The following is a 12228-nucleotide window of genomic DNA, read 5'->3' as shown; positions in this document are numbered from 1 at the left end:
ATGTATAGTGAAGGTCTTTTTCCTCAGGTAGGAGAGTCCAAAACTAGAGGGCATAGGTTTAAGGATGAGAGGGGAAAAATATAAAAGGGACCTGATGGGCAAAATTTTCACACAGACGGTGGTGCACGTATGGAATGAGCTGGTAAATGATGTGGTGGAGGCTGGTATAATTACAACTGTTAAAAGGCATCTGGATGGGTACATGAATTGGAAGGGCTTGGAGGGATGGTGGACAAATAGGACTAGATTAATTTAGGATATCTGGTCAGCATGGATGAGTTGTATTGAAGGGTCTTTCTCCATGCTGTACAACTCTATGAGTCTATGGTGTTCGCTAAACAGGAGAGCAGTACATAAGGAACTACTCTGATTGTGAGCACGTGAAAAGAATAGTTTGTACCTACCATATCATCAGTGATGTTCATGTTCAAGGCACCAGCTCTATAATAGGCAAAGCCTGCTGAATTAGCAAAGAAGTCTGACAGTCCCAAATACATCATGTGATCAGTTTGTTCAGAGAGGGGAACTTGTGGGGGTTTGAAGGGAGGTTCTTCGTGCTTTGCAACACTGTAAAATTCACCCTGTTAAAATGATTTAATGCATCAAACTTCACGTACATAATACATATTTATCATTGTTCATCATTTAGATAATACGCCACTTATTTATTTTTGTTGCTGAAATGGACAAGTTCATACTTTCCTATTAAACTAATGTGTCAACTCCCTTTGTAGTCTCTACCTCCTCTTTACAACTTACTTTCCTACCAATTTTGGTGTTTCCACAATCCATTGTATGTTTTACTTAATCAAAAAATTCTAATGCATAACTTCCCTTTCACAAAGCCATGTTGGCTCTGCCTGATCAAATCATGATTTTCCAGGTATCTTGCTTTTCTAGTTTCATCCTTCATAACAGATTCTAGCATTTTCTCTATGACAGACTTAAGGCCAGCTGACCTATAGTTTCCTGCTTTCTATAGTTTGGCTTGTCCTAGGATGTCCTAGGCCCAAACAGAGACACGCACGAGAATTCCTAGAAGTATGGCATTCCAACCAGAACTCTATCAACAAACACATTGACTTAGATCCCATTTACCGTCACCTAAGAAAAAGAACAGGAAATGACATCACCACAGGAAATAACATCACCAATCCAAGGAAACCTAAACACATAAATAGAAATCGGGCCATACCACCAATGCTTCATCCGGAGCCTCACTGTTGATGTTACCTAGTAAGGAGTCGAAATGTCTGAAAACGAACCTTCCAGCTCAGCAAGCAAACCTCTATCCAGAACCTCAACCTGAGCTATAAATCTTCTCAAAACCCGCTAATACAGTCTCTCTCATACACACACGTACAAATACTTTCACTTACATACACAAACAAAAATATACTTTCACATACTACAGAAAAACACACATTTACACTCACATATATACATTTGTACACTCACATAGAGATATACACATACAAACTTACATACATACACAAACATACAAACACACCCACATACACGCACACAACAGTGGATACCTTAAAATCCAGGTCCATGAATTTGTTAGTGATCGCAATTGGATTAACCAGGGAATATTCAATCACCGCATATTTGTCAACATGGGACGCAACTTGGAACATAGAGAGAAAGGAACATTGAATATCAGATCAAATTCCGCTGAAAGTTTGAAAATTATTGGCTTTGAATAGGTCACATTACCTGATTCTCATGTTGCCATTGTATCTTTTCTAATTACTTTAAGTTTGTGCCTTGTTCTCAAACCTTTCACCACTGTTAATAATTTTCCCTATCTACTCTGTCCAAACCCATGACCTGGAACACCTTGATCATATCTCCCCACAAGCATCACTTTTCCAAGGAAAGCAGTGACAACTTCTCCAATCTATCCACATAACAGAAGTTCCTCCTTCCTAGATTGATTCTATCGAAGGAAATTGGAGTTTTCTACTCAATTGTTTTGTAAATTTATGAAATTCTAAACTCTGAAGTCATGGTTTTCCCATCAGTTCTATTATTATCTGAATAGATTAGGGAGATTTCAACACTATGACAACTGTCTCATGAAACAATTTTATCCAAGGAGGTTGAGAGGGTGTGTCTGTGTTTGTGCATGCATATGTGCATCTATGTGTGCCTATGTTTGTGTGTTGGTGTCTGTGTCCGTTGGGGGGTGTGTGTGTGTGTGTGTGTGTGTGTGTGTGTGTAAGAGTAAATCATTCTATTGGAAGTTTCTCTCTAAAAAAACACCCTTCAACTGATAGGTAGGTCATTCAATTCTGAACTGAGGCATAGAGACCACAGTGATCTGAGGCTGCGCATTAACTGAACTCATTAACAGTATTACATTTAACAATCCGGAGGAGAAACCAACCAAGGTTCAGAAACACAGAAATGTTACAGTGCGGAATGAAGCCATTTGGCCCATCATGTCTGCACCAGCTCTTTTGTTCTAGATGACTATCCAGTTGTTCCAGCTGGATTGAGTTCAAATTTTTGCTGTTTTAAGTCTGTTTTAGTCTTTCCTTATACGCTGACCTAGACTAAGGTGAAAATTTAGCCATTTAGGCATGGTGGTGTAGGACAGCAAACCTGCTACCTGAGCATTTCGAAGACTGTGTGGGGGCTGCTGGAAAAGAATGGGAAAAATAAAGCTGCCTACCCTTCATGTTCCTCAGGTGCTCCTCCAGCCCATTGATTGCATTGGACACTTTTGGACAAATCTGTGTCAAAAATAAAGGAAGTAACAATCACAAGATTCACAGATATGTGGTTTGTAGTGTGAATTTTCTCTCACTGTACACAGATAGACAGCTACGTTATCTGATGGGCAACTGGAATTGTACCTGTTGGATAAGAGAGGAGCGAATGGGGTCCTCTAGGGAACTGGAGAAGAGATTGTACAGCCAGCTGTAAATAAATAATTAAAGAGTTACATCCAGTTAAAGTAAAAGAAAAACTTTGTACTGTGTTTTAAGCATCTTAAACAGTCGGAGACACAGTAATTCTCAAAAATGCTACCAAACACACATCATTAAGTGAAAATTTACATTTAAAAAATCCACCAAATTGGCTAACAGCCATTCTCTCTAAGTCACCAAGTTTCATTGTTAAATCTAAAGAAACCACAGTGACATTAATGTTAACCCATCAATATCAAATAAACACCAATCTCATTGATTGCTGCTGGAAACTTTCTCATGTCAGAACTGTTTAAAATGAAAAGTAAGAAACGTACATTTATAAAAGGTGTTCATGACCCCCAGGACATTCCAAAACACTTCATGGTCAATTGAGGAATTCAGGAGAGAGGGTGGCATGTCACCACGGTTAGAAAACCAGGCACAGAGCTAAAGCGTTGGCCGCTGTGGGTTCACATTTCATTGGAGCAGCTAGTGCAATTTAAATTCAATTAAGAGCATGTAGAGATGACAATGAAACTATCCTAATGATGTAAAAGCTCTGCTGGTTCATAAAATTCCTGCTTGCTGTTCTTACCTGCTTTGAGTCCAGACCCACAGCAATGTGGCTGACTCTTAACTGTCCTTCAACTCATCTACATTCAAGTAAGTAGCTCTCCACCACCTTCAGGGCAGCATGATGGCTTAGTGGTTAGCACTACTGCCTCAGTGCCAGGGACCTGGGTTCGACTCCACACTCGGGTGACTGTCTGTGTAGAGTTTGCACATTCTCCCAGAGTTTCCTCTGGGTGCTCCGGTTTCCTCCCACAGTCCAAAGATGTGCAGGTTAGGTGGATTGGTCGTGTTAAATTACCCATAGTGTCCAAGGATGTGTAGGTTAGATGGGTAGCCATGGGAAATATAGGGTTACAGGGATAGGGTAAAGGCATGGGTCTGGGTGGGATGCTCTTCGGAGGGTTGGTGCAGATTTGATGGGTCAAATAGCCTACTTCCACATTGAAGGGATTCTAGGTTACAGACCAAGCCAAACTGATGTCCCACAAACTTGAATCAGTCCACATCCTATCTGGACAGTGTGGCTGAAAATAAAGATTCTGCACCCTGCCTTCCCCCCCCGCCACCAATCCCCAGAGGATAGTCAACTTTAGGTCACCTCACTGGGCACCTCCTCAGTACTGCCATAAAGTCAGTAGTGGGCACTGCTGATACTGCATGAGGAGGCCCCAGGGAACCTGGCCTCAAGTAAATTCAAGTATAGGATCAGGGACAGTTGGGAAGCTCCTTGAAGAAGTGGGGGGAGGGTGGGGGTTTCAGGAGCTTGGTTTAGCAGAGCAGGCGGTTGGGAAGGAAGACGAAAGCTTTCTCTGGAAGGTCCCTGACATGCAAAGGGCACTCCCTAAGGACCGTACCCGCTTCCTTTTGGCCATTTTATAAACTTTCTATCAAAAAAATGAGAATCCCATTCCCACCTGCCTGCTCACACTAACTGTTGATGTGGGCAGCATATTATCAGGGTCAATTGAACTTTTAGCAAACTCAATCACCCCCCCTACTTATTTATTTACCATTGGGCTCTGACTTGGGCAAGCTCCCACATCTTGTGTAATGGGGCTGAGATTTTTGGGTGGTTGAGAAAGTGGTGGCTGGGGGCCCAACCAATATCACGTGCCCACTGGACAGCTGGCAAGGACATGTAATATTCAACGATTTGTTACTGCAATGTAGGAAGCCTGGCTGCCGAGTTGCGCACAGCAAGTTCCCATAAACATGCATGAGATGCATTATCAAGTTCTTTGTAATATGCTTTAATGAGTCATGTTGGTTGAGGCATAAAGATGGGTGAGCAAACTGGGAGAAGTCTTCAATGAGTCTGGTAAAGCCACCCAAGAGGGCAAGAATTCCATCAAGAGCCTACTGTAGATCAGATTAGTGCGTCGCGGTGCTCTCCATTAAAGGAAGCTTCATCACTATCTAGCCTCAACTATTCATTTCAACAAAGGGCAGAGGGCTTCAGGGTGGGGAATGGGAGGGAGAGGCGAGGAAGGGGCAGAGGGACAGAGATGAGAGAAAGAAGAGAGAAAGCGGAAAGACGGGAAGGAGGGAAGGGAGAGGTGAGCAGAGAAAGGGAGTGGAGGGGAGCATGGGAGAAGGAAGTGAGAAGAGAAGGAGGGAGGGGCAAAGTAGTGAGGAGAAGGAAGGGAGAGAGTGGGGGAAGGGAAGTTTTAGGAGAGGAGAAGGGAGAGGAGGGGTGCTAGGAGGAGAGGGGAAGGAGGAGAGGGGGAGGAGGGGAGAGGAAAGAGAGGAAAGAGAGGGTAGTGGAGGGAAGGGGGGGAGAGGGTGAGGAGTGCAGTGGGCAATTAATTGCATATTCCCCTTTCAAGTGTTGCACTATTACCTAGCTCCTCCATGAAACTTGATGTCTAAGCTGCCAATATAAGCTGTACAGCCGGCACTGCGCACTGCTGGGCGCCCAGTCTCATCCCGAGTCATTCCTATTGCCTCGGATATTGACAGGCCGCTCACTGAGAGGTCAAAGGAGCCATGGTCCGATCTGTGGGGTAAAACACACAGGAGTAGTTACAAAACACTTCGAGGAGAGAAGACCACCCAGAATACGACCTAATTAATTAACCACTCCTATGTTAGTGCCCCAAATGTGTGTGAAGTTTTCCATTCCAACCTGTGAGCAAATAGAGAAACTCGGCTGTAGACGATGGTTGTGAATCATATTCGCCATTTGGCCCATCAGCTCTCAGTCGGTGTTTATGCCCCAGACAAGACTCCTTTTGTCCTTCTTTACCTCACCCGATGAGATGTGACACAACGGTAATGAAACTGTTAGCTAGTTATAGCAATCGGTCACAATTATTCACTCTATAATGGGAGAACCTTGGGAACTATAACATTAAAATTACTTGTGTCTCCTGTTATGAAGTCGGAAGAATGTACGGTCACTTTAAGATAGAACATGCTTTTCTGAATTTAAAGTACAGCCCCAGCTGCCAGCTAAAGGTCGAGATGTTCCAAATGAGACAATTGGCTGTTAAATGGCTACCTGAGTTTTGGTTGTTGTTTTGAAAACAAGTCGAATTTAACCAATTAGTTTAAATTATGCTCAGGATACCTAGAGCCCATGGAATTTGAATTTTATTGTTTTGACACCTGGAAACCAATCAAATTATTTGAGTTTAATGTGTCATGGGGGGCATATAAACCCAACAGTTTGAAAGTTAGAGGGAGAGCAACTGCCACTGAACAACAGGATAATGCCGTAGAGCTAACTGCCTGTCTAACATCTTGCTCTCAAGAAATTAGAAAACACTCTCTGTCAATAGGTACTTTTTTTTCACGTAAAATACACTCACAGTAAAAAGAAAGAAGACGACCCAAGAAGATCAGATGTAAGATTGAAGACAGTGGAGAAGACAGAGACTTAAGATTAAGTTAGTGTAATATTTAATTACTGTGCTATTGGAATGGCATTTATGGAAAATAAAGAACATGAGAGCGTGGGAAGGGTTAAAGCATGAAGACCACTGGGAATCTGTGTTCTGTGGAAGGCAGGATGGGATAACCATAGTGGAACATTTTTACACCAATTGGCAGAGTAAGGTTAAGGCTGAAAGGTCACTATGGCGAGGTGAGATAACACAAGTTTCTTTGTTATGTGTTATTATGACGGGATTGGGACAATAAATATTTGGGACATGATATTAAAGTATCTAATTAATAGCTAGTAGAGTCAGTTTGAGACAAGAGACTATTGTAATGGATGGAATAGCTCAATATCTATCATGACAGGTTAGTCTGCACTGAAAGATCACTGTAGCACAGTTAGCAATAAATATCTAACCATGACATTAGAATAACATTAAGTTGAATGTACAACTAAAGAGATAATGGGAACTAACATCACTGGTTTATTGTGTAGCTAGAGTGAGGTACTTTGATTAATATAGTTGGACATGCTGATAAGCTAACAGAAGCATGAAGTATGGGCGGCACGGTGGCACAGTGGTTAGCACTGCTGCCTCACAGCGCCAGAGACCCGGGTTCAATTCTCCGCCTCAGGCGGGGAGTTTGCACATTCTCCCCGTGTCTGCGTGGGTTTCCTCCGGGTGCTCCGGTTTCCTCCCACACTCCAAAGATGTGCAGGTCAGGTGAAGTGGCCATGCTAAATTGCCCTTAGTGTTAGGTAAGGGGTAGATGTAGGGGTATGGGTGGGTTGCACTTCGGCGGGGCGGTGTGGACATGTTGGGCCGAAGGGCCTGTTTCCACACTGTAAGTAATCTAAAATCTAATCAAATGATAAAAAAGATATAAAAATCCACGGACCCTGAGGTTTGTGGGCATTCGAGAATCTGCTTTCTCAGTGTCATGGTTTTTTGTTTGCAAATAAAAGACCTACTTCTTGAAGAGCTCTTTGCGTCTCCTGGTGGTTGTCTATATTTTCTCCACAACAAATTTGGTGCTGTGATCAGGGTTGTGCAGAGACCCACCTGGACAGAGGGTAGCAGTAACAGTGCGCTTCTTGGTCCAGCGGGGACACTCCCAAAACTGACAGAATAAGGGTACCCAACAAAAAAAGTTAGCATTTTTGCTGTGAATTCGTACTATATTCTGTTGGCTTCAAGTGGTCCTTGGCGACTCAGAGATGCGTGAACCTGCCGGAGGGTCTCTCCGATCCAAGATCCAAAGGCGAGGGGTAAATTGCTGCTGAAGGAGACATGGAGAATTGGTCAAGAAAACTGTGCAGTGGGGTAAGGGGTGAGTAAGAATAGAAAGTAGCAATTGTTGAGTAAAAAATCCACATGGTGTATGTATGACCCTATAGATAGATAGGGCAGAAAGATAAGACCCTATAGATAGGTAGGGCAGAATAAAAAAGGGGAAATTGTTTTATAAGACCCTATAGATAGATAGGGCAGAATAAATAAGGGGAAATTGTTTTACTGGAAGTGCTGATAGACCTGCTTAGAAAGCCAGCAAATTGGTAGTGGATGATTAAAAGTAAAATGGCAGAGAATAGTCATAGTGTTATAGTGTTACTAGACTGTTAAATGTTTTAGGATCAGGCCCATAGGATAATAGGATTTTTGGAAATGAACAAACGGTCTGTTTAAGTAAGGCTCTGGCTGAGAGAGATTGATTTTCGGCTGAGTTCTTGTGTGTGTGAGTGAGAAAGAGAGAGCGCGAGCGAGCAGCTGCAGCTTGCAGAATGTTTCTGTGTGTGTGTGAGAGAGAGTTTATAGTTTGATCATTGTGATCTGATTTGTATGCCTAATTGTTTGTTGGTGGTTAAATATTTGTGTTTTGTTTACCTGGAGCTTGAGATCCAGGGGTATTTTGATATTATTTTGCACTGTAAGAATTTAAGATAGTTTTTTTGAGAGAGAAATTTCTCAAGAAACCGTTAGTGATTGATGCATTTTGAAGGTGCAGTGTTAGATTGGTTTAGGTTGAATGAATGAGAATAGGTTGTTTGTACTAACTAGCTGCAATTGAGGACATTTAGAAATTAATAGATTGGTAAGGGACAATTGCAAGTTATAAAGTTAGGGATAGCTTATACTGTTGAACAAAGCACTACCGGACTTTAATGGTATGAGGAAGTGATTTATGAGAGCAAAGATAATACATTAGTTGGACTGAAATATATCATAGGATGGATAAAAGGACTGCAGTTGAGATACTGAGTAAGAAATTTTCAGTGGCAAGAAATGATATTGTAAACATTTCTGAGAAATGGGAAAAAAGAACTAAGGATTTATTGACTAAATGGCCAAAGAAGGTACCTTTGATATACATATGTGCAATGAGATAGAAGGATTAATTAAGAACTATAAGCTGAAAGATAAATCTAAAAATAGAAACCAAAAAAGGGATCGGGAGATGGAAATATTGAAACTTTTCAGGAAAGAGGGTGAGGAACTGAAGGTAGCTTGTCAGGCACCTGTGGTGACTAGGAAAGCTGCAAAAGAACAAGCTGAGCAGTTACAGGAAACAGGAAAGCAGGAATCAGCTCCCCCTGCCTCACCCCCTCTACCCAGATGTGGAGGAGTTGAATAGACCTCCTCCCTACTCAAATGAAGAGGCATTGAAGAAGTGTCCAGTAATAAAGGGAACAGTAGAAACAGAGGGACAGTTAGAATGGGATGGAGGTGTGGAAGACAAAAATGAACTGAGGGAAAGGAGAGAAAGAGAGAAAAGGGACAGGCAGAAACAAATAGAAACTATATGACGAGAGCAACAAAAGCTGAAACATGAGATTAGTGTGCTGCGTGGGCTAAGGGAACAAAAAGCAATTGAGGAATACTCATTGTGATACAAAAGAAGGGCTGAAGAGAAAAGCAGTGAAAGTGACGCAGAGCAAGCAGAAAGGGATGATGAGCAACAAGGAAAGAAAAAGGCCCCAGTGCCTAAAGAATGGGAGGAATTAGAAATAGCATCAGACTCAGAGCCCAAGGGGGATTTATTGAGAAGTAGTGTCAATAAAGGGAAAAAGGGCCAACAGGGAAGGATGCTACCGCTCCTTATAAAGGAGGGGAGAAACCCACAATATACATTCCTTGGGAAACTCAGGATCTGGAAGAGCTGAAGAATGTGCTGCCCAGTTTACATGAGGGAGTGGGAAAGTGGATCAGGGCTTTTGAAGATGGAATCACAGGGCAATTGCTGGCTATAGGAGACTTGAAGGCACTGCTGGTGAGGTTGATAGGGCTCCCAATGTTAAAGGAAATAATGGTCCGAGCCCATTTGAAAAATGCAGCCGACAATCCAATGATTGATGGGGTCGGGTTTGATCGAATGAGAGCGAATGTATGGCAGGCCTTAAGAGACTGTTATCCACCCAAAATGGACCCCCAGGCCCTGAGAGGGGATCCACTGGGAGAAAGTGAAAACCCGGCTGCTTATTTGGAGATACAGTTAAAGAAGTGGAGGCTGGAAACAGAGCAAGACATAGATATTAATCAGTTGCTGACCACAATGTTCTGAAATTCCATCATTGAGGCAATGCCCTCCCAAGTCAGGTCAAGACTGGAGGAGGTGGTGGTTCTGACATCATCGATGAGCCACCAGGAATTTAGAGATCATGTAGCTCATGCAGTTGAGAGGTTTCGAAAAGACAAAGAGAAACTGTCTGAACAGCAGGAAGAGGTGCAAAGGAAGCTGGCGCAAATGCAGCTTGAAGAGCTTAAAAAAGAAAGAAAAAGAGAAGGCTAAAAAGGTGTTGCCAGTAAGAGCTGACACAGTAATCAACACTGATGTGAACCAAGTGCCGGCGCAAGGGGGGTGCTATCAGATAGCCAGACAGGGGCCAGAAAGTCCCATGCCAGCAATGGAGGTTTTTAGAGAAGCTTTCCCACAGGTGATGTATCCAGGGCAGGACAGATTTAAACAGCAGCCTAAACAGAACTGGAGTCCCCAAGGACAGTGACGTAGGAATGGGGGACTAAGGTAGATGATAAATAATCAGGCTCAAGGGGGGCCAGAAATGATGTGCTGAGGATGCCATCAACCAGGCCACTTTCGGAGGAATCGCCCTTATTGGACCGGGCCCTCTCTGTCCAACAGAGGGCCTAGACGGCGGGAATCTCCAGTGGCCACTTCCCAGACACCTATAGGCCAAGCAGGACCTGTTAACCTGTATGGAATGTGTCAGGGATGCCCTGAGAACCAGGGTGGGAAGGGGCACTACCCTGTTGTAGCATGGGAGGCTGATCAAGAACCAGTAATACAAGTTAATATAGAAGGGCAGCAGACACGAGTGATGATAGATACTGGAGCTACATACACTTATGTACAGCCGCGGTATGTCTCTCACCTTCCCATGTCAAGTAAATTTGTTAAAACTGTAGGGTTCTCCGGGAAATCACAGTTAACCCGATTTACAGCTCGAGTAAGATTAGAAATGGAAGGTAGGGAGATAGTTCTGCCAATATCAGTGTATAAAGAGAGACCAATTAACTTGTTAGGTAGGGATGCTTTACTACAGTTAGAGGTAAGATTGGAGTGCACTCAGCAGGGCTTGGTCATAGAAAAGGCTAATACATATTAAGTGATGCAAGAAGTTAAAGATGTTAATGTTTATTGGATAGGGGATATAGCAAGTGATATTCAAGACATTTGGGGGATGTGGGAAGCAGAAGTGTTGATGATGTTGACTAAAGCAAGACCACCTAAGTCTGAGCTGCACTGTACAGTGATATTTGATGAGTCTCAGGATGAGGTGTTAGAGAGGCAGTGGTAGCAGGAAGTCACTGCTCTGCAACATTTGAGAAGTGAAGCAATAGTATTCGGGGAGCAGGTGGAGTGTCCAGCAGTCAGTATCATTGTGAGGCAGACTGGGAGGAGGAGGCGCTTAAAGGATATCACCCAGGATTTCTAAACCCACCTGGCAGGGGAGATACCATGATCACCAAGGTGGTTCTCCCAGGACGAGGCTAGATCAAGTGTCTGTTCTTATCAGGACAGGTGTCAAGTTGCGAGTCATCAGAGCTAGTGAAGAGATCATCGCTGGATCGTGATTGGACGTTGGAGGATCGTTTGGTTGTGCTGACCTGCTATTGGTGGATCTTCATGCTGGCTTCGGCCTAACGCCAATTCAGGGACCAGCCAACCTCAGAGCTATGGCCTCAACAGGTGCCCGCAGCCCTGGGTAGGGGGTTTGAAACACAGTTCGGGTGACTGTGAAGAAGGTAGAGGATTGTACACCAGTCAACCGCATCCTGTTTATTAAGAAAGTACTGTTGGGATGCTGTGGGTTTGCTGCAGCGGACGTGTACTGCCTGCAGGATTTCCCTGGGGCAGGCTACTTTGAAGTGACCTTCAGAAGTGTGAAGCAGTGTGAGCAGCTCCTGAAGGTCTTCAAGGAGAAGGAAGGGAGCCGCTGTTTTCCATCTTGTTGGTGACCCCATTGTGTGTGCTTCCTGCACAGAGGAGTCGGGTTGTTATAATCCATATGTACAACCCCTATGTTCCAGCGGCTGATGGCCTGACCATCCAAGTTGAGGGAGAAGCCACTGATGTGATTGACCCCTTTGGGATGTGGACCAGTAAGCGGCAGGTCAGGGTAACTCTGAGGGTTGATGACAATGGGAACATCCTCCACCCACCCTCGAGCTTCGCAATTGGAGGGAGCAGAGGCTACCTGACATATGCAGGGCAGCCGAAAGTGTGCCGAACCTGCGGGAAGTCGGGACACATGGTGGCGGATTGCAAAGTGACCATCTGCAGGAACTGCAAACAGGAGGGGCACTTGACTAAGGACTGTCAGGAAGAAAAGAGC

The 12228-nt window shown here is 43.8% G+C and overlaps 1 protein-coding gene across 1 annotated transcript in view; it reads right to left on the bottom strand.

Moving 5' to 3' along the window:
* Nucleotides 1–12228, bottom strand: part of LOC140463142 (bactericidal permeability-increasing protein-like) — a 55066-nt gene that overhangs the window by 15779 nt on the left and 27059 nt on the right. The window contains exons 6-10 of the mRNA XM_072556898.1: nucleotides 5335–5490; nucleotides 2865–2928; nucleotides 2681–2741; nucleotides 1539–1630; nucleotides 405–581 (exon numbers count right to left, since the gene is read on the bottom strand). Of these exons, the coding sequence (XP_072412999.1) occupies nucleotides 405–581; nucleotides 1539–1630; nucleotides 2681–2741; nucleotides 2865–2928; nucleotides 5335–5490 (550 nt within the window). The remainder of the gene's footprint in view (nucleotides 1–404; nucleotides 582–1538; nucleotides 1631–2680; nucleotides 2742–2864; nucleotides 2929–5334; nucleotides 5491–12228) is intronic.

Source organism: Chiloscyllium punctatum, chromosome 37 (genome assembly GCF_047496795.1).
Source record: "Chiloscyllium punctatum isolate Juve2018m chromosome 37, sChiPun1.3, whole genome shotgun sequence".
Lineage (NCBI taxonomy): Eukaryota > Metazoa > Chordata > Chondrichthyes > Orectolobiformes > Hemiscylliidae > Chiloscyllium > Chiloscyllium punctatum.
This window is presented reverse-complemented; position numbering and strand designations above follow the sequence as displayed.